General features: G+C 40.6%; 1 protein-coding gene across 2 annotated transcripts; it reads left to right on the forward strand.

The window, feature by feature from the left end:
* The first annotated feature begins 599 nt into the window (after positions 1–599).
* LOC148899559 (intraflagellar transport protein 81 homolog) lies at positions 600–22,020 on the forward strand. Of its 2 annotated transcripts, XM_088994892.1 has the most exons (18): positions 600–835; positions 933–1,036; positions 1,126–1,306; positions 1,645–1,734; positions 1,896–1,961; positions 2,408–2,518; positions 3,709–3,793; positions 3,961–4,124; positions 4,207–4,302; positions 4,763–4,909; positions 8,828–8,977; positions 11,951–12,079; positions 12,743–12,832; positions 13,433–13,519; positions 13,720–13,791; positions 21,218–21,303; positions 21,550–21,595; positions 21,708–22,020. In XM_088994892.1, exons 1-18 carry the CDS (start codon positions 692–694, stop codon positions 21,888–21,890), a joined length of 2,031 nt encoding a protein of 676 aa, XP_088851018.1. In that variant the 5' UTR covers positions 600–691; the 3' UTR covers positions 21,891–22,020. The 2 variants fall into 2 exon arrangements, with proteins under 2 accessions (XP_088851018.1, XP_088851019.1); XM_088994893.1 differs by lacking the exons at positions 933–1,036; positions 1,126–1,306.
* Positions 22,021–22,099: the final 79 nt, after the last annotated feature.

The raw sequence follows: 22,099 nt of genomic DNA on the forward strand, positions 1-22,099 counted from the left end.
AACCAGAAATGTTCGTTAGCTGTTGCGTATTATGTTCCAGAATGTATATTTGTTGTGAAATGAGAATAGCATTTTTGTTAGTGTTATTTATTATTTTGAAGTTTTTATCCGGTTGGCTAACGACCGGGAACTTGTTTCATGTAACCACGGTAACTGCGGCGACGCGAAGAGTTTGTGTTGCATTCCAGTTTCATTTGAAAATCTGGATTATTTGAAATCACGGGTTGGAAATGATCACACGCCCCTATTCGTTTGCGTATCTGATTTTTTTGTGAATGCTGTACAGCATGTGTACATTTTCTCTACAGTAGCGGTACACAATTTCCATAACTCGTCTTATGTTTTACGCTATTTTTACGAGTATATTAATGTGTTTGATGAACTGATGAGAAGCATGTGTTTTGGAAGCAGAAAGGCATTCAAACGGAAGGACAGTGGACTTCTAACAGACAGTGTTAGTTATGAAAGGGCTCAGTCAGGACAATAAGGATGAATTCGTTCAGCTAATATTATAAAAGGAAACATAATACCACAAATTCCTATACATTTACGATCTTTAAATGCACCGTTAGTCTTTCGAGGCGGACGCACGGGCTGACGTTTTATGCTAGCCCAGGTTAGCCAAATTCTGAGCCACAAATCGTGGAGCGATTTCGAGTGATCATACAAACCATCCAAGAATATAGAAACAATGAGTGAGCAACTAAAATTTATTGTAGAACAGTTGAACAAAACACCGTTTAAGAAAAACTTCAATCTAATTACGTTTGACTCCCTTGAACCGATGCAGCTCCTTCAGATTCTAAATGACGTTTTAGCTGAAGTTGATCCAAAGGTAAGCAATATACAGTTTGTTAGCAAACTTGACTTGATTCCGAAAACCTTTGTCATGTTCTGCCAGTTTGAAATTAACAAAGCAGTATTATTTTCAGCAAGCTATTGATATTCGTGAGGAAATGCCAGAACAAACTGCGAAGAGAATGTGTGCTCTTCTTGGAATGCTGAAATATAAACCACCTGGCAACCAGTCTGAGCTGTAGGTTGTTTACGGATAAATCAAACAACTGATATGGAAGCACTACTGTGTCTGTATGGGGACTGTTCTGACTCAGTGTTTCACCTCAGGAGCAGCTTCAGACAAGGTTTGGTGGTTGGGAGCAAACCTGCAGTCCATCCCATTCTCCATTGGCTTCTGCAGAGGATCCCAGAACTAAAGAAAAGAGCTTACTTAGCTCGTTTTCTTGTTAAAATTGATGTTCCTGCAGAATTCCTGGCTGATGACGTCGTCAGTGATACATATCACCAGGTTTTCATACACTTAAACTTACTCCCTTAGTCGCTGATTGTGTATTTTTAAACTCGACAGCGTGGGATCGTTCCGACTCATTGACAATGTGCATGTGGGTGTGAATTGTTGTTGGGCTCTATATGTGCCCAGAGACTGACTCAAGGTGTTGATTCCCTTCCGCCCAGAGTAAGCTGGGCAAGGATCCACACTAGCACCATCCGCAACCTGTTCAGGATAAGCAATGTTAAAAATGAGTGGATAGATGGATAAACCACATTTCAGTAATGTATGATGGCAAGTGATTCAATCTAGAACAAACGAGCTAATGCATATACATATTACATGTACTTTCCTAGTATGAAGAACTGGTGGAAGGATTTAAGACAAATCACAAGGAATGTGAGCAGCTCAGGACATCAGGGTTTTCCACAGCGGAAATCAGAAGGGTAAGTACCTTTTTTTAAATAAAATTTAATCGGTGAATAGAAATTGTATTATAACTTTGCTTTCAATGTTGGATATTATAAAAATAAATCATATTTTATCATTGTGAAAATAGCACTATCCCAGTTGAACTTAAAACAACGTTTGTGTTGTTTTGCAACAGGACATTAGCGCAATGGAGGAGGAGAAGGGTCCACTAATTAAACGTGTGGAAAGGTTGAAGAAGAGGGTGAGTCAGTGAGTAATGCTCCAAGCGATTTAAGATTCACAGATGAATGAAAACACAACCCTTGTTATATATTAGCACCTTCTTATGACAACTTGTTACGTTGTTTTGACAAGCCAAAAAGTAATTGGATGATGATCAAACACCAAAGTCGTTCAAAAGGTGAAAACTGACTGTCATCCGTTGCACAGTTATACAGTAAAGTCTCGTTATATCGATATTCAAGGGAGTCCGAAAAAATATCGATATAACCGGGACTATCGATATATCCAACCCTGTTTGCATGTAATTTTCTCCATACGTGCATAGAAATAGTATCGATATAACCGGGACTATCGATATATCCGATATCGATATAACGAGACTTTACTGTATATGGAAGCTGCGATCCACCTCTATTATATCTTGTACTGTACAGTCATAACTGTTCATAATTGTCCCTCCACTAGGTGGAGTCAGTGTCCAACCATCAACTGATGTTGGAGCAGGCCAGCCAACTGAGAATTGAGAAGAAGAGAGAAGAACATTTGGCACACCAGAAGCAAGAACAAAAGAACCAAGTAAAACGTTCTCAGTGCTGTATTTTCTTCATCTTTTTGTCACCTTTAACTCATGCATCAATTAATCGGACAATCATTTGTTTTATTTTTTGTGTGTAATTTGCACAAAATGTTTTTTGGGTGAAGAATTACATTATCACATCTAACACTCACGCCACACCTCATTTTGGTTGTAACAGAAAAACATTTACAAAAAGAATGCTATTAGAGCGGCATTAATTTCCAAACGAAAACATCCACATCATTTATGTATGTTTTTGTTGCAGGGTTTGATTTCGGCATTCTTGTGTGTGGAGTTTGCATGTTCTCCCTGACCCTGTGTGGGTTTTCTTTTGATAATCTGGTTTCTTCCTTCATTCCAAAAACATGAATGGCAGGTTAATAGAAGACTCTAAATTGTCCCAAGGTGTGAGTGTGTACCAAACTGTGAGCGCAGATAGTTGTTTGTCTATGTGTGCCCTCCCATTGGCTGGCAACCAGTTCAGGATGGCCCCCGCCTACTGCCCGAGGACAGATGAGATAGGCTCCTGTATTCCCCATGACCCTTGTGAGGATAAATCGATTAGAACATTGATGGTTAGGTTTGCTTCATTATGTGACCAATGGGTGTGTGTGTGCGCGTGTGTGTGCGTGTGTCTGAAGAGTACATATAATCGACAACTAGAATGTTTGTGAGTAATAAATAGTCTAAAAGGACAAAAGGAGACACATAGTGTTGACTATTATCCACAAGAGGTAATTTTTAAACAGTTGTAGAGTTGGGCAGGAGTGTATCAATATTTTCAATATAAAGTTCAAAGCAACATGTAGCCTTACATAAGCTTTTATAAAATATTTTTTTGAGTATGGTGTATTAAATCCAGGATTTGAACGCAAGTAGGTGTACTGAAGCATAAGATCTAGCCTGGGCATACTGAAGCACAGGATCTAGTCTGTGAAACATTTGTTTGATTTCATAACCAAGCAAGTTTTGTTTTAACATAACCACCGTAAGTTGCAGCCCACACTAATTGTCATGACTCCTATCAAGGGATGTGTCCAAAACCAATTTAAAGGAGTCAATATATATATAAAAAGCGCACATTCTTTAAATCACACACGAAGGGTAATCTATAAAAAAACTTTGCATTGCATTTTGCTTGGATAATTTCATCATTCGCTTGTACTGATAATTATCCACTTGTCTTTAGCTGTTTCAGGCAGAGCAGAGACTGCAGAGGTTGCAGCAACAGTTGAAAGACATGCGACAGGCTGCATCCGATGCCAGTCCCGATCGTAAGTTTTGCTCCGTGGTTCATAGATTTACTATCAAGACGACCTGGTGTCAAAATGTCTTTTTCTATTGGATCTGATCATACTATGGGCTCACTACTTTTTTTTCTTAAAATTTCTGTTTGAAATGCAATCATTTTTCAAAAGTATTAAGCAATGGCTATCCCCAGACTTAATGAAAAGGCTCGAAGAGGAGATCAAGATCAACTCATACATGGTCTCTGAGAAACTCCCTAAAGAATTGGAGGTGCACAGGCGTACGGTCCAATATCTTCAGAAAGTGGCAGCTGAGCCCGCCATGGGTCACGGTGACCTTCTCGAACTCGGTCAAAAGGTCAAGCGCGGGAAACTACTGTGAAGTCTGTATTCTCTTACCGTTGCATAACTTATTAAAATTGCCTTTTTTGTTTTTGCAGATTAAAGTGGTTGACACTCAGATAAATCAAATGATTGAGAAGAAGATGATGAGAAGTGACCCTATAGATGACAAACTCACTTTGTACAGACAGCAGGTGATTGCCCCGGACCATTCAAGTTGGTCTTTGCCCATATAGTTAATGCCAAGCACTGCATGCTTTCTTTCATTTAATATGCACTGTATGGAATAAGCATATGATTTGTTTGATTTTTGTTTCTTTTCCTCTTTGCATGCAGAATAACATTTGTGATGTCCGATTTTTGTCACTCACAAACTACAGTACCTGGCTCACAATCTCTCTTCAAGTTGGCAATCTCAAATTTCTCCAAACCAAGCGTATCGAAAGAGCCTCAGTTTATGCACTTGGGTAGAAGAATGCGTGGCTTGTTTAAAAGTGTGAAACTGATTTCTCCAAAATATCTTTTACATGAAAGATTAAATTCTGAGAAATCCCCGAACCATTTAATGATGACCAGATGTCATTCTCTTGTTTTAGGATTCCCTCAAAAGTTGCACATTTGCTTTGATGTCCATTGTAATCTTGACTCTGGCAGGCCTCCATTATCATCCGTAAGAAGGAAGCAAAAGCCGAAGAGCTGCAGGAAGCAAGGGAGGAGTTAGCAGCTGCAGAGCGAGAGCTGAAACATCGGGCTAGCCAGGCACTGTCCTCCACTGGAGAAGAGATCATCCGGGGTGACGAGGTACACTTCTGCACGTGTCTCCAGCATCCATAAATTAATCCACTAATTTGTTTTAAAATATGAACAATAATCAATGAAAAAGTTTCTTCAGCTGTCATCTGTACTTCTTTGAACACCTTCAAAGAAGTACAGATAACGGCTGAAGACACCTTTTCATCGATGGACCACTCCTGTACGACTGAGAGCTTACACGGGACGTATGAACAATAATCAAAATGTTGTGGGAGTTTTTAATGGAAAACTTGAGCTGGATTGCATAAGCAGGGGTCAAGATTAAGTATTTTGATAACATCACTCATTTCAATGTACTTGTGTATATTCGACCACAGAAAACGCAAAATGCTATTTCTGGTCCATTCCAAACGTGGATGCCTCACTGTCTTAACAGTACTCACCCCCCCCCCCCATCCCCACGTTCTCATAAAGATCTATTAATAGAATCCAACTGAGATGAACCAGCACAAGAAACTTGGACTGACCAAAATATCTGGAAGTCACCTTTTACCAAAATATTTTATGCTACTCACTTAAATCAACTTAACACTTTAAATAGACTGGGAGGCCTATAAAATGTTTCCTCGTTGAAGCGCATGACAAGCTACTGCCAAAGTCGCTGTTGATATCCTCTTGCTGAGTACTTCTGGATTACGGACAGGGAAACTATAAAATGTGAAGATGTGTCAGAGAAATGACAGTCAGACACCGTGGACAGAGACTCGGAACTAGAAAGATTGTCCCTACTGCCGGCAGGAAATGCAGTCATCAATGACATACGTCTGAATTCTGCGCCCCTCTGCCAAGCTATTTATTGAGAGTATATGTAAATTAAAGTGATACATTAGTAAGACATAGTTTTCTTGATTAGAATACCACGCCTCTGGACGTTCTGGGCACCACAGCTGTAAGCAATAAAACATTGTTGTTGGGGTAATTCGCTATACGAACATCTTTAAACGTCTTTTTGCATCGTGTTGTTTTTCTTGGACTTCCTGATACGTCATATCATGCCTGCCTTTACATGATGCCACATCCTATTACGTCACATCCTAATACGTCACATCCTGTCCGTCTTGTACAAATGCTCTCCCAGCGCGTCTATCTCTCTTTTCTCTCTGTCTCCCCTCAACCGACCTCACAATGTCCCTGCTGTCTACAAGATTAAAATAATTATTCTGTTCAACACCTGGCTTCCTGCTGATTTCACCATCCCACTTCTAACACCCTGAAGAGCGGTGAACCAGGAACGAACGATCACTTTTAACCCATCAGTTGTGTTTCCCATGAACTGATAAATTTGTAATCTGGCGGTTGTGCAGGATGTTCAAGCCGTAAATAATTTTGGTGATAAAGGAGTATCCCAAGTCAAGGCCGGATCTCCTAGACCTAGATGAAGCTGACAGTTTACCTTGCTGTGTCTGTTTCACTCAGATTTACTGTGGCCATCTGCGCCTTGACTTTGGGCCTATCGTTTGGTTGGCCAGCTAAGCACTTTTAAACATGATAACTTCTTATTCTCCATCAGGATGGAATCTCTGTGTTTCTTCTATTCATTCTGTGAGGTTACATAAAGGAAGGGACAGTTCACAACAAGCCACATTATTTTCAGCATTTTGCCCGTGTGTGTGTGTGTGTGTGTGTGTGTGTGTGTGTGTGTGTGTGTGTGTGTGTGCGTGTGTGTGTGTGTGTGTGTGTGTGTGTGTGTGTGTGTGTGTGTGTGTGTGTGTGTGTGTGTGTGTGTGTGTGTGTGTGTGTGTGTGTGTGTGTGTAGGCTCGTGTTTTTAAATGCATGCCTACATGCATGTCTGAGATTATGACGTCAGTACTTTTTGATTGTTCACATAATACTACACAGGTCTGATTTGTGACCTCACCAACCTGCTAGTGTGGCAGAAGATTATTTTTGTATTTTTTCTCTGATTACGTCCACTTCACAAACATTTCTACATAGCATTGGGCATCAGTTCACAGACACATCACCTTGCCCTCAACTATATATGTATGCATCACCCATATTGGGAAAAAAATGATGCTTTGGAATCGGGAGGAAAACAGCTCATTGGAAAGGGTCTTTTGCTTCTGACAAAAATACAAGTGCAATGTTCTCACTGTAAAATAACTTCAAGTAGATTTATCCTCTTTTGTTCTCAGAAATTAATCAGTTGAACATTCTAGTGGAGAAAATGTATTTGTGACAAAATGAATTAATAAATTATTAGTTATTTTGACTGTTACATGTGTAACTGAAGGATTCAGTTACGCATGCTCAACATCAGAGGGTATTAACATGCACTAATTGGCTAGTGTCTTCATTTTCAAGGGTCTTTTATAACCTTCTTCCTTCTATGTCTAAAGTGTTGATAAGAAATCAGTTGTAGTAACAAAGAGGGCCCTTTGGTCCGATATGCGGGTGAACTTAATGGGAACAGTTTTTTCCAGCGCTGCTGAGCAGCATCCTCCTGAGTTGGGTCCGCCAACCAGAGTGGCGACGATCACTTTTATCAGAGGTATTTTCCGTTCTGCTGATTGCCTCAACACCTGCCACCCATCAAATGTAGCAACAGGACTGCGTCTGGTCAGCGCTGGATAGACGATAACCAGTAAAGTTTATCAACTGAGCACATCACACTGCTTAAATATAGTGGTGTTGTAGTTCAGAGGTGATCACTATTTTGTGTTTGGAACATGTTCTCTCTGTTGCTGGTTCGTGGCTCATACAGTATATGTACTTTTGTACATTTGTACACCTTATTTTAGAGTGAGCGTGCATGTTATGGGTGTGCTGCTTGTTTGGTAGCAGGATTCCTTTTGGGAACATACTGTTAAGAACAAACACTATGGAGTATTATTCGACACTGTTAAGTCCTCTGTCAGCCACGACTGCCCTTGATATCCTAAAATACACACAGAATATACTCTTTGAACCGCCCCCTCCACCCACTGTCTTCGATGACGCTTCTCGGGTCCCCAAAGGACATGAAGCACATTCTGTATTTTCTGGGACTGTTCTCCCGTGTCCTTGTTCATTTATAGCTGCTCTTCATTGTGGAGGAGCCTCACTGTGTCCCAGTAGGCAGACAGACCGACAATCGGGGTGGGGCCCAGCCCCACGTCCACTTGCTGCAGAGATTTTGCCATTGCTCGACGTAGCTTGGCTGAACAGATCGAGTGACCATGCCAGATCATGGCATGGGCCCCAGGGTGCTCCCGGGGGAATCTGCTGTTTTCTAAAGCCTTTCCTCTCCTGACCTTTATCGAGGCACTGATAGGCAAATGTAATGCTTGAAGTTAGCAGGGTCCTTTAAAATACTACAAAGATTTTGTGTATCGGTACACAAGAGTTATGTGATAAAATTGGGCATGGGGATAACAGAAAAAAAACATATTTTCAGGTGTCTAAGGTGCACCGGAGTATAAGGCACACCCCCAATGAATGGTGTATTTTCAAACTTTTTCCTTATCTAAGGCACACCGGACTATAAGGCGCACCATCAATGAATGAAAAGAGTTTTCCAAATATCATATAGAAATATATACAAGTTTTCCAAATATAAGTCATGCCACTTTATAAGGCGCTATAGTAGAGGCTGGGGTTATGCACGACTTCTTCTACAGGAGGAAAACTAAGTCAGTGGCTGCTGACAGTAGTTGAGAAACCTGTTATGGCTCAACATTACTTCATATATCAGGCACACCTGCGTATAAGGCGCAGGCTCATCTTTTGAAGAAAACGATGGTTTTTAGGTGCGCCTTATACACCGGAAAATACGATACAATCAAATAAATTAGCATTTAATGGATTTCCAATCTGTGTCCCACTTTTTAGACTTTAGACCAAAACTATTTTGTTGATGCATGTTAATCAAAATCAAACAATATGACCCCTAGCCAGTATCAAATAGTCTTTTTGTTCTCTCATAGCTGAAACGTTTGGTGGTGAAACTACGAAGCAAGGGTACAGTATACAAGAAGAAACGTCAAGAAATTGCAGAGCTGAAAGCGGAGTATGGAGTTCTACAACGGACGGAGGAGATTCTCAAGCAAAGGCATGAGGCTGTCCAAGAGAAACTGGTAACTACAAATGATCCCCAGAGGAGAAGGAAAACCCAAGCAATGTGTGTTCATGACTTCTATCATTTCTTGCATGGCACTGCATATGAAACATCCACTAGCAAGCGATGTAGTCCCCCGACAGACTATTTTGCTACTGATTAGTAGCCAGTTTGGCACGTAGCCTTAGGGCAAAGGCATTGGGTAAAATCTCTATGGACCAATGCAGGAAGTGCTCTTTCCTTTGCCACAAAAGCTCAATTGCCCATGAGCAAGGCACTCAACATCTAACTGCACACCCTGTGCTTCACATTGGCTGCCTCGCTCCAAATGCTCCGTTTGCATTTGATCTCCCCATTCACATTGGCCACGTTAACGCTGGTGTGCTGGAAGCATCCTGGAAATCGCTTCACACCTCTTTGTGGTCCCAGCGCCTGACTTGTTGATAGGCCGTCTGAAAGAAGCCATGCAGAGCTGCTATTTTCGACAGCTGCATCTGCTGCCCCTGCTCTTTCTGCATCTCTCAGAGGCAGTTGTTAAGCAGACAGTTTTCAGTCTCATCTTTTTGTGTGTGACTGGTTAGTAGCTCTCTTAGTCTACAGAAGGAAACTTCTCTTCTTAAATGTGACATTGGGCTTCATTGGATTCAGATTTGCATGTACAAACATGGGGACATAAAAGTGTGGACATTGATCTCCTAACTTTCCACTACGCATTTTTGTGTGTCTGGGTCGTCTCAGTGTGTAACAATTGGTGCTCGCCTCTCCCGGTGTAGTTTTTAGGAGTAGACTATGCATAGTTTTTGACGCAATATGGCACAACATAGGGACATACCTGCTCATTTAATTGCCACATACTCAGCAAGTTAAAGCAGGCCTTTTATGTCATCACCTCTTCCTGAAAATGACAGGGACCCATCGATTTGGTCATGTTTGTTGCTCTCACCCACCAACACTTCTGATTCCTTCAGATCAAACTTTGTTTTACTTTTACTGCTGTAAATATGGGACATGAGCTCTCTTGATATTTTGTCTGCAAAAAATGTTTGGGAGAATACAATCTGATTTTAGTAAGTGCATTTGTCACGCATTAATCATGAGAACTGAGGTTTTACTCTTATTTCACATTTCATCAGTGGCCAGGTATTCAAGAGACCCATTTATTACTTCCCTCAACTTTTTTTGCCTCCAGTACAGTTACTTTTTTCGCTGGACAGCTCTGGGGCCATTGTGCTTTTTTGCGCCTGTAATGGAAAGCATCTTCACAGCCCCGCTTTGTTCAGTGGAAAGGTCAGTGCTGTTGGACAGTCTGCGGTTGGATGGATGCATGGCTTGAGGAGCCCGCGATAAGAAAGCAGCAGGATGGATTCGATGACAGCCGTGTAGAAATGTTGCAGCACCTCCTGTGGCAGGCCATGCTTCTTTAGCAGCCTCAGGAAGTACATTCTCTGTTGGGCCTTTTTCAGAATAGAGTTGGTGTTGACCTCCCACTTCATGTCCTGGGAGACTGTGATTCCCAGAAACTTGAAGGTCTCAACGGTTGACACAAGGCAGTTGGATAGTGTGAGGGGTAGCTGTGGTGATGGATGTTTCCTGAAGTCCACGATCATCTCAACTGTCTTGAGCGTGTTCAGCTCCAGGTTGTGACGGCTGCACCAGAGCTCCAGCTGCTCCACTTGTTGTCGGTACGCAGACTCGTCGCCGTCTTTGATGAGACCGTGGTGTCATCTGCGAACTTTATGAATTTGACAGCTGGGTGTGTTGAGGTGCAGTCGTTCGTGTAGAGAGAGAAGAGCAATGGAGAGAGGACGCATCCCTGCGGGGCTCCAGTGCTCGTGGTTCGTGTTGTGGATGATATATTTCCCAGTCTGACCTGTTGTGTCCGTCCTGTCAGGAAGCTGAGGGTCCACTGGCAGATCGTGGGGGACACACCAAGCTGGAGAAGTTTGGGGATGAGGAGTTCTGGGATGATGGTATTGAACGCAGAGCTGTAGTCCACAAACAGGATCCTTGCGTAGGTTCCTGTGTTGTCAAGGTGGTCGAGGATGTGATGCAGTCCAATGTTGACTGCATCCTCCACAGACCTGTTTGCCCGGTAGGCAAACTGAAGAGGATCTAGCAGAGGTCCGGTGATGTTCTTTAGTATGTGGAACTGTCGCGGCTTGGAATTGAAGCGGATTTATGTGCGACAGGAGATGTGAGACAATGTCTTTTCGTCAATGGATGCTACAGCTTCGTGTTTGCTTTCAACATTTAGCTTGTAGTAGACGTACAAATTCCACCATGACGTCCCTGATCCACTGCTGACATGGATGCTTTGACCCTCTCCTCTCAACTAGAACTGCTTCATGTCATCACAAAGAGGGTACAGCAAGTCCTGAAGAATGAATGACTCTATGTCTTTGTCTCTTTGTGTTGTCATATTTGTTATTTTTTCAATTTGTTTTTCTCCCAAGATGGCGGCGCGTGAACACGCAGCGGCTCCCCTCTCCCGGCAAATTGGCGTTTTCATGTTTATGTTTGTTAAAGTAATTATAAGTGCCTTGCATGCTGGGTCCGAGAGGACAGTAATTTCATCTGTGCTGTATGTCATGCATATTAGCATATTTGACAATAAAGCTGACTTTGACTTTGACTTTTGACTCATGTTAAACTGTGGACTCATCGACTTCATTTGTTTTATTGGGTTGAATGAATGTATCCATAGGGTCTGTTTACCACGGACACATATACACATAGTGTATATGTGTAACAACAAAACTCCCCAACAAAAAAAAAAAACACATAGTGTACACTATGTGTTCTTATTTCTGGTATCCCCAACGCTTATTCTCAGGTAAAACTGATTCTAAATAAATGATCCGGCATGAAATAAAGGCAACCATGCTGGTTTATGGTTAAGATGGTGAGCACAAGAGTCAATTATGCAGTATCTGCTTTCGCTGACATGTTTTGTCATTAACTTGTCACATTTCTCTCCCTTTTGTTTTTGAAGCAAACTGTGGAAGCTGAGAAGGGTATCTCTGGCTACAGCAATACTCAGGAGGAATTAGAGAGAGTGTCAGCCATCAAAAGCGAGCTCGATGAAAAGAAGGGCCGCACTCTTGATGACATGTCTGAAATGGTAACATTAGTTTATCATGGCACCATTGGGATATCTGCTATCAGTGTTTTTTATAATTCTACTGTATTGATGAGGAAATATGTTGATCTTTTAATTAATACTACAAAGTACCTGTGTGTGCTTGTGTGTGTGTGTGTCTACCAAAAATGTGGGTTTATTGATGAAGCATGGACCACGTGGCTTAACCAGTTTAATCAGGCTAAGTCAGTTGATCCATTTGTTTCGATGTTTCTATTTTATTTTTGATTATTCATATTGTAATTAGGTGTTCACCCTAACGCTAGGCTCAAGCAGGGCGTGTATTATGATACGTATTTGAATTAAGTTGGTGAAATGATATTTCTAATATGGCAACAAAAAATAACGAGTATGTAAAAGAGAAAAGTTCCACACGTTTCTGGTCGAATATTTCCTTTACTGCCATATTTTCCTATGATATACATGTTTGTGTGGTGCATACATGTAATCATGGTATTTACAAAAAGTACTCTGCTTTTGGCCACGGTTTGACTTTAATTGTGAACAATATACATCCGTTATCCAAACCCTTAACCTTAACTGGGGCGAGGCCATACTGGAGCCTATAAGCTATGTATTTACTATCTATAAAGTGTATTTAAAGAGATGAAAAAATGTCATTGTGAATTTCTCTGTTTTTATTAGGTGAAGCAGTTAAATTCGGTGATAGTGGAGAAGAAGTCAGCTCTCGCTCCCATTATCAAAGAGCTTAGGTCTCTGAGGCAGCAGTGTCAGGTGAGCATTACAAAACAAAAACAAAAAAATACAATTCTATAATGTCTTTTAAAATGAAAAATATTGCATGCAATGACTCCTGTAAATTTGGTAGAATGCAGGATGGCAATGGCATGTAAACTACGAATAAACATTTGACACCAAGGAAGCCACTGGGATGAACCATAAATGTATTCAAAATTTGTGATGAAATAGCTGAAATTATTAATTTATAACTGATTTCTGTTGGACATGTGTATCATTTTTTATCATGACAGGGTATTTTAACAATCATTTACATGCTCCAGAAATACAATGCTTGATGGGAATGCCCCCGCATTGCTGCACTAAAGGCGGAGGATTAAATTTTCCTACATGTGTTCCATCTTCCTCTTCAGTGGCTAAAGGTTCACCAATGAAACGCTGCAACTGAAGGACAAAAATAGACTTTGTAAGAGGCCTTTGTTGGTTAAATAGCTCAAAGTGACTCCTTGTTTTGAGGGTTGCTATTCTTGCACATTGTTGAAATTGGTGTATTTTTCTATGAATTGGGGTGGAAAAGTGATTTATTCTTCTATGGTTGCTCTACTGTATTAACCTCCTGCTCCAACATCATAATAGGTGTTAAATCAGGAGTATGAAGAAAAGAAATCCCAGTACGAAAGTTGCGCTGCTGGTCTGGAGAGCAACAGATCTCGATTGGAACAGGTATAGTGTCTGTTCTACTGTATCTCAAAGTAGAGGCCTTTCAGTTTTTTCTTTGTTCAGACCTCATACTTGTGTTTCTTTGCTGGGTGTGATATAGTACTTAATAGATCATCATTGTTGAATCCATATTTTTTTAATCTTTAAGTGAAATTCCCATTTTGTCTTAGAGACTATTACATTTATGTTTTGATTCTTCACAGGAGGTGAAAGCATTGAGAGAGGAGACTGCTCAGGAGGAAAACAGATATCATTCCATCAACTGCAAGTCTGAGGCAAGAATAAGGAGAAGGCAGCCAAATAAGGCTGCATCCGAGTCAAATATTGCAAATGTAGACTTGAACAATTCTTGCCACATTACATTTCATGCCTTTTTCTCTGCCCTCTGCCCCTCTTAGTGACCCCACTTGACAAGGACATAGCCAAATAGTTCACACTAAACCGGCTGTTATTAGCAAATAATGATTCTTTTGCATTAAACTGCTCTGCTCCTTAATTGCCAAAAGAACTAAATAACCACACCGTCAAGCAGTGGTTGACGTAAAACATTATGATGGCAAAACATAAGCAGCCATACAGTGCATATTAAAATGTCCAATAGCAATCCTGAATACTAAACTTCAGGAGAGCATTGTTCTTTAGTTTTCATGTTTCATATTTAAAAAAAGTGCAAATCATTTGATTTCAGCATCTCAACGGTTAATACTTTCCAAATTCATTAGACCCCCACAAATGACAAGTGGTACTTGTGTTTTTGGTAAAAAAGAGGACATTTGTGTACATCAGCTCAGGTTTAGGAAAACTGATCCACATTTTTGGCTTATGTGTTTACATGTTTCAAATCAAATATTAATCTAGTCATTGCTTCACTTAGAGTGTCACTAAAGTATTTGGAAGTCTTCTCAACCGTGCCAAAACCCTAAAACCGGATGAGGATTAATAATTCCCAAATATACAGTTTAGAATAATTATATGTCAAAAATACAAATACGAGTAGCATAGTCCTTCCAAAAAAATGTGTTCTGTGCTTTAATACATCTGTGTAAGCTCTCAGTCGTACAGGAGTGGTCCATCGATGAGAAGGTTTCTTCAGCCGTCATCTGTACAAAAGTGAAGGTTTCGGACGTTTCGCCTCCTATCCAAGAGGCTTCGACAGCGAACTAAAGTGTGACTGGTCGTATCGGCCCCATTTATATATCCCTAATGTCCAGACATGGTGGCGCCGGACACAGCTATGATAGGTCCCTACTCTCAGGTTGGGGGGGGCAAGGGACCCCTCCCTGTGGCCCCACTGATTGTTCCTACATTCCTGACTAACGACTGGCCTATTACCCCCACTCCCCCCGGTATCACCTCATCAGCATAACGACCCTCATCAGCATTGCGAAAGTTGCCTAACCTGTTTTGCCTAAGCAGGCTATTGTATGAACGATCCAAATTGAACCTCACCCCACCAGACCGGTTTAATGAAGGATTTTGTTGTTTTATAAGAATCGCTTCTTTTACCCCCCTTTCAAACCATCTATGTTCTTTCGCTAAGATTTTAACCTCATTGTCATCAAATGAGTGGTTGCTAGCTTTTAGGTGCAAATGTACTGCCGATTGAGGCCCACTAGTATTATCCCTGCGATGTTGATAAAGTCTTTTTTTGAGAATTTGTTGAGTCTCCCCAATGTACTGCTCTTTACAATTTTCATTCTTACAATGTATGGAATAAACTACATTACTTTGTTTTTCATTTGGTAGCCTATCTTTTGGATGCACTAATTTTTGCCTTAACGTGTTTATCGGTTTGAAATAAGTAGGAATTTTATGTTGCCAAAGGACTCTTTGTAATTTTTCAGAAACTCCTGCAATGTACGGTACTGCTACTCCTCTCCTTTTTGAATCTTGAGAATTATTGGTTTCGTTCGCTATTCTTTCTTTCTGACATTTGTTGAATGACCACTGAGGGTACCCACAGTTAGTGAGTGCTCTCCTGATATGTTTTGACTCCTTTTCTCTACCTTCAGTGCTAGTTGGTATTAGTTTAGCCCTATGCTGGAGGGTTCTGATAACTCCTAGTTTATGTTGTAAAGGGTGGTTAGAGTCAAAAAGTAAGTATTGGTCAGTGTGCGTAGCCTTCCTAAAGACTTCTGTTTTTAGCGCTCTGTCCTCTTTTATAATTACTTTACAATCCAAGAAGGCTAGTTGGTTCTCTTGAATGTCCTCACGAGTAAATTTAATGTTGAAGTCTACAGAGTTGAGGCTCACCAGTTTCACCCATAGTGGCTAATCTTTACATGGAAGAGATGGAGAAACAGGCCCTCGCATCCTTCCCGGGGACAAAACCTAGACACTGGTTTAGATATGTGGACGATACTTTTGTCATAATTAAGAAACAAGAAATTCAATCCTTCACAGATCACCTCAACTCTGTAGACTTCAACATTAAATTTACTCGTGAGGACATTCAAGAGAACCAACTAGCCTTCTTGGATTGTAAAGTAATTATAAAAGAGGACAGAGCGCTAAAAACAGAAGTCTTTAGGAAGGCTACGCACACTGACCAATACTTACTTTTTGACTCTAACCAGCCTTTACAACATAAACTAGGAGTTATCAGAACCCTCCAGCATAGGGCTAAACTAATACCAACTCGCACTGAAGGTAGAGAAAAGGAGTCAAAACATATCAGGAGAGCACTCACTAACTGTGGGTACCCTCAGTGGTCATTCAACAAATGTCAGAAAGAAAGAATAGCGAACGAAACCAATAATTCTCAAGATTCAAAAAGGAGAGGAGTAGCAGTACCGTACATTGCAGGAGTTTCTGAAAAATTACAAAGAGTCCTTTGGCAACATAAAATTCCTACTTATTTCAAACCGATAAACACGTCAAGGCAAAAATTAGTGCATCCAAAAGATAGGCTACCAAATGAAAAACAAAGTAATGTAGTTTATTCCATACATTGTAAGAATGAAAATTGTAAAGAGCAGTACATTGGGGAGACTCAACAAATTCTCAAAAAAAGACTTTATCAACATCGCAGGGATAATACTAGTGGGCCTCAATCGGCAGTACATTTGCACCTAAAAGCTAGCAACCACTCATTTGACGACAATGAGGTTAAAATCTTAGCGAAAGAACATAGATGGTTTGAAAGGGGGGTAAAAGAGGCGATTCTTATAAAACAACAAAATCCTTCATTAAACCGGTCTGGTGGGGTGAGGTTCAATTTGGATCGTTCATACAATAGCCTGCTTAGGCAAAACAGGTTAGGCAACTTTCGCAATGCTGATGAGGGTCGTTATGCTGATGAGGTGATACCGGGGGGAGTGGGGGTAACAGGCTAGTCGTTAGTCAGGAATGTAGGAACAATCAGGGAGGGGTCCCTTGCCCCCCCCAACCTGAGAGTAGGGACCTATCATAGCTGTGTCCGGCGCCACCATGTCTGGACATTAGGGATATATAAATGGGGCCGATACGACCAGTCAGACTTTAGTTCGCTGACGAAGCCTCTTGGATAGGAGGCGAAACGTCCGAAACCTTCACTTTTGTACAGATGACGGCTGAAGAAACCTTCTCATCTGTGCTTTAATGTAAACATGTTTTTATCCGTCCATCCTTTTTATAGACCAGATGACCTTTTCAGGATAGGAGGTGAGTTGAAGCGTAATTTAGCGCACTGGTGTCAAAAACTCATTTATGTCATTAGCCACATTGTAGTGACTGTTTCCCTTGGATGGCCATTATGATTGTGAAACCATTGTATACCAGTGTAATCGTGGGTGTGGTAAGAAGAAAATGCTCACAATATCTCATTTTTTACTCACAAGAATTTGAGATTTCCGTACAGATTTTAGCAAGCATCATGGAAGTGTATATGTTTAATTTGCTTCTGCAAGTCACATAAAATGACTTAATGGCGAGATCTTGCCCCTGACCCTTAATTTTGACACCCATGTTGTAGCTGACTATTGGATTGGATTGGATATGCCTTTATTCGTCTCACAGTGGAGAAATTTACATTTCACAGCAGCAAAGTGATGAAAGGAATGAAAGTAGAAAAACAAAATACATGAGCTGCTGGAAAGGCAGCCACTCTCGCGGCGCCGTCTTGAAGTCAAAAGAACAAAAAAACTAAATAACAAATAATATGACAAAACAAAGACACAGAGAGACATTCATTCTTCAGGACTTGCTGTACCCTCTTTGTAATGACATGAAGCAGTTCTGGATGAAAGAGGAGAGGATCAAAGCGTGGGTAAATGAGTATGGGTAAAGGACGGACGACACTCTGGAATGGTCACAAGTTCGTCACTCATAGGTACAGACACATCGTCACTGAGTGGGAACTGAACCCATTACCTGGACCAAAGTCAAGCAAATGCAAGGCTACACAATCAGTGATGTGCTCTTATCCCTCCGATTATTTGTGGTGTTGAAATATAATATGAACAAGAAAATGTAAACACCAAAAAGGCCATTTAATTACTACACATTCCAAAAAATATATTTTATATACTTACATTTTTATCCTTTTTTTTACAGATAAGTCATCGGAGCAAAGCAATTGTGTTCTTCATATTGTAGTATGGAAAATATTTTAATACTGCAGAGGTGTCAAATTCAGGTCCATAAAGTAAAAACCCCTCTACAGTTTGTCTTTAGCCAGAGATGCTTCTACTGAAGTTGAGTGTTGTTTATTTGCCATTTCAAAAGAAGTACCTGTAACGAGAGACAAACTGTGAGAGCACTCACTAACTGTGGGTACCCTCAGTGGTCATTCAACAAATGTCAGAAAGAAAGAATAGCGAACGAAACCAATAATTCTCAAGATTCAAAAAGGAGAGGAGTAGCAGTACCGTACATTGCAGGAGTTTCTGAAAAATTACAAAGAGTCCTTTGGCAACATAAAATTCCTACTTATTTCAAACCGATAAACACGTCAAGGCAAAAATTAGTGCATCCAAAAGATAGGCTACCAAATGAAAAACAAAGTAATGTAGTTTATTCCATACATTGTAAGAATGAAAATTGTAAAGAGCAGTACATTGGGGAGACTCAACAAATTCTCAAAAAAAGACTTTATCAACATCGCAGGGATAATACTAGTGGGCCTCAATCGGCAGTACATTTGCACCTAAAAGCTAGCAACCACTCATTTGACGACAATGAGGTTAAAATCTTAGCGAAAGAACATAGATGGTTTGAAAGGGGGGTAAAAGAGGCGATTCTTATAAAACAACAAAATCCTTCATTAAACCGGTCTGGTGGGGTGAGGTTCAATTTGGATCGTTCATACAATAGCCTGCTTAGGCAAAACAGGTTAGGCAACTTTCGCAATGCTGATGAGGGTCGTTATGCTGATGAGGTGATACCGGGGGGAGTGGGGGTAATAGGCCAGTCGTTAGTCAGGAATGTAGGAACAATCAGGGAGGGGTCCCTTGCCCCCCCCAACCTGAGAGTAGGGACCTATCATAGCTGTGTCCGGCGCCACCATGTCTGGACATTAGGGATATATAAATGGGGCCGATACGACCAGTCAGACTTTAGTTCGCTGACGAAGCCTCTTGGATAGGAGGCGAAACGTCCGAAACCTTCACTTTTGTACAGATGACGGCTGAAGAAACCTTCTCATCTGTGCTTTAATGTAAACATGTTTTTATCCGTCCATCCTTTTTATAGACCAGATTACCTTTTCAGGATCGGAGGTGAGTTGAAGCGTAATTTAGCGCACTGGTGTCAAAAACTCATTTATGTCATTAGCCACATTGTAGTGACTGTTTCCCTTGGATGGCCATTATGATTGTGAAACCATTGTATACCAGTGTAATCGTGGGTGTGGTAAGAAGAAAATGCTCACAATATCTCATTTATTACTCACAAGAATTTGAGATTTCCGTACAGATTTTAGCAAGCATCATGGAAGTGTATATGTTTAATTTGCTTCTGCAAGTCACATAAAATGACTTAATGGCGAGATCTTGCCCCTGACCCTTAATTTTGACACCCATGTTGTAGCTGACTATTGGATTGGATTGGATATGCCTTTATTCGTCTCACAGTGGAGAAATTTACATTTCACAGCAGCAAAGTGATGAAAGGAATGAAAGTAGAAAAACAAAATACATGAGCTGCTGGAAAGGCAGCCACTCTCGCGGCGCCGTCTTGAAGTCAAAAGAACAAAAAAACTAAATAACAAATAATATGACAAAACAAAGACACAGAGAGACATTCATTCTTCAGGACTTGCTGTACCCTCTTTGTAATGACATGAAGCAGTTCTGGATGAAAGAGGAGAGGATCAAAGCGTGGGTAAATGAGTATGGGTAAAGGACGGACGACACTCTGGAATGGTCACAAGTTCGTTACTCATAGGTACAGACACATCGTCACTGAGTGGGAACTGAACCCATTACCTGGACCAAAGTCAAGCAAATGCAAGGCTACACAATCAGTGATGTGCTCTTATCCCTCCGATTATTTGTGGTGTTGAAATATAATATGAACAAGAAAATGTAAACACCAAAAAGGCCATTTAATTACTACACATTCCAAAAAATATATTTTATATACTTACATTTTTATCCTTTTTTTTACAGATAAGTCATCGGAGCAAAGCAATTTTGTTCTTCATATTGTAGTATGGAAAATATTTTAATACTGCAGAGGTGTCAAATTCAGGTCCATAAAGTAAAAACCCCTCTACAGTTTGTCTTTAGCCAGAGATGCTTCTACTGAAGTTGAGTGTTGTTTATTTGCCATTTCAAAAGAAGTACCTGTAACGAGAGACAAACTGTGAGGGGGTTTCTATTTTCTAGACCTGAATTTCAGACCTGCAAAGCTGTGAATCCACATTTTGAGCAGCTTCTGAGGATAGGGTTTGTTGTTGGTATCAAAGCAAACATTGTAGGTAACAATACACTACTGCTGTATTAGCCATAGCATCAGTGATAATCCATACTCAGTTTCCCCGCAAATGAAAAAAAAATGGAAATAGCCTCGCACTTGATAGTTTTTACCTTTACACATAAAGTTCAATGAAAAGGAAATTTTCCCTCGACTCAAATATTGTCTTTTCTTGCCCTTTCCAATCAAATTGTGAATTCATGTGGCAAATCACTATTTGAAGAAAGTTGAGTTCATTTTTGCTGGCCACACCCAGACCAGATTTCCGCCGGACCTGTTTCATCAAGAAGTAACTTGCAGAAAACCTGTTTGTCAAAATGAAATTGACCAAAAGATTTCTGTCAAAAATGTCCAAATCACTTCACATAATCTCTTAATCACAGGTGTCAAAATCCAGTCCTCGAGGAGTACAATGCTGTGTCTAAAACACGCATGTTTTAGATGTCTCCGTCCAGCCACACACCCGATTCAAATTATCAGGCCCAGTTTGCTGATGAGCTGATCGATTGATTAAGGTGTGTTGAGGGAGGGAAATATCAAAAACAGGCAGTATAGTAGCCGTCAAGGCTCAGATGACAAGCCCAATGGTACGACACCCATGCGTTATCGTTTGATTTTTTTTTCTTCAGTCAAGAATACTAAAAGTGACCAGATGAATGTACAACATTTATGATGTTTTCGAGGCTTGCTCGGAAAAACATGTTATAACATGTTATACATTTTCTCATAATTTTAAGGGCTGTGTAGGGACATATTCAACTATGCCCCTGCCTGTAAACATGAGTCTCCCATCTCTGACTTTCACAGGTCATTGAGATGCAAATACAGCGGGTAGCTGAGGAGATGAAGGCCTACGTGTCCTCTGATGTTCAGGAGAAGAAAAAGGCCATCAGGTGAGCCCACTGAGTCAGGCCAACCAGCTGCTTTAATACCCTCCGGAAGCCCCTCTTCAATCACAGTCAGTTGAGGTGACACCCCTTGTTATTTCATTCCACATTAAAGAGGCATCATGACTTTCTTACCACAGACGATGGAAGCAAAATATGGGTTAAGGGTTTATGAGAAACCATACCAAAAATAGTAGGTGAGCTCTCTTGAATTTTCTATGGCCTGCATGTGAAATATGCCATTGTTTGTAGGGAAGTGTACATGAAGAACATTGCTGAGCAGGAGCTACTTGGTAAGGTGAGACATTTGCTGTCTATTTCTTAGCAAAAAGTATGTTCTATTGGTATATGAGGTGGTATGTTTAAAAATATGAATATGCCTTTGTATCCTTTTTCCACGCCGACTGCAGAAGTTACGTGAGAAACAGAAGCTGGTAAGGGAGAGCCACGGCGCTAACATGGAGCAGATGAAGATGTGGCAAGACTTGGAGCAGCTGATGGAATGCAAGAGACAGTGCTTCATAAGAGTACAGAATGAGGCATCTGTCGGTCAGGTCATCCAAGAAGGAGGAGAGGATAGGTTGGTGCTGTGAGGGTTAACATGATGTTGCTGGCATGTAAACTTAGTTTAAACCCCCCTGTGCTATTAATTTAAATGCTTTGTAATAATGCATAATGAGTTGTCTTACATGAGGAGCATGATAAAAAATTGAGTTTTGAAAGGTGCTGATAAATTTATTATTATTATTATTATTATTATTATTATTATTATTATTATTATTATTATATGATTATTATTAAT

The sequence above is a fragment of the Hippocampus bargibanti genome, linkage group LG04 (assembly GCF_051943395.1).
Source record: "Hippocampus bargibanti isolate YZ-2025 linkage group LG04, ASM5194339v1, whole genome shotgun sequence".
Classification (NCBI taxonomy): Eukaryota; Metazoa; Chordata; class Actinopteri; order Syngnathiformes; family Syngnathidae; genus Hippocampus; species Hippocampus bargibanti.

Coding starts and splice junctions, on each gene's coding strand:
- LOC148899559 (XM_088994892.1), top strand. CDS start 692: ATGAGTGAGCAACTAAAATTTATTGTAGAACAGTTGAACAAAACACCG. Junction 836..932: donor TAGCTGAAGTTGATCCAAAG/GTAAGCAATATA, acceptor TATTATTTTCAG/CAAGCTATTGATATTCGTGA. Junction 13,792..21,217: donor CCATCAACTGCAAGTCTGAG/GCAAGAATAAGG, acceptor TGACTTTCACAG/GTCATTGAGATGCAAATACA.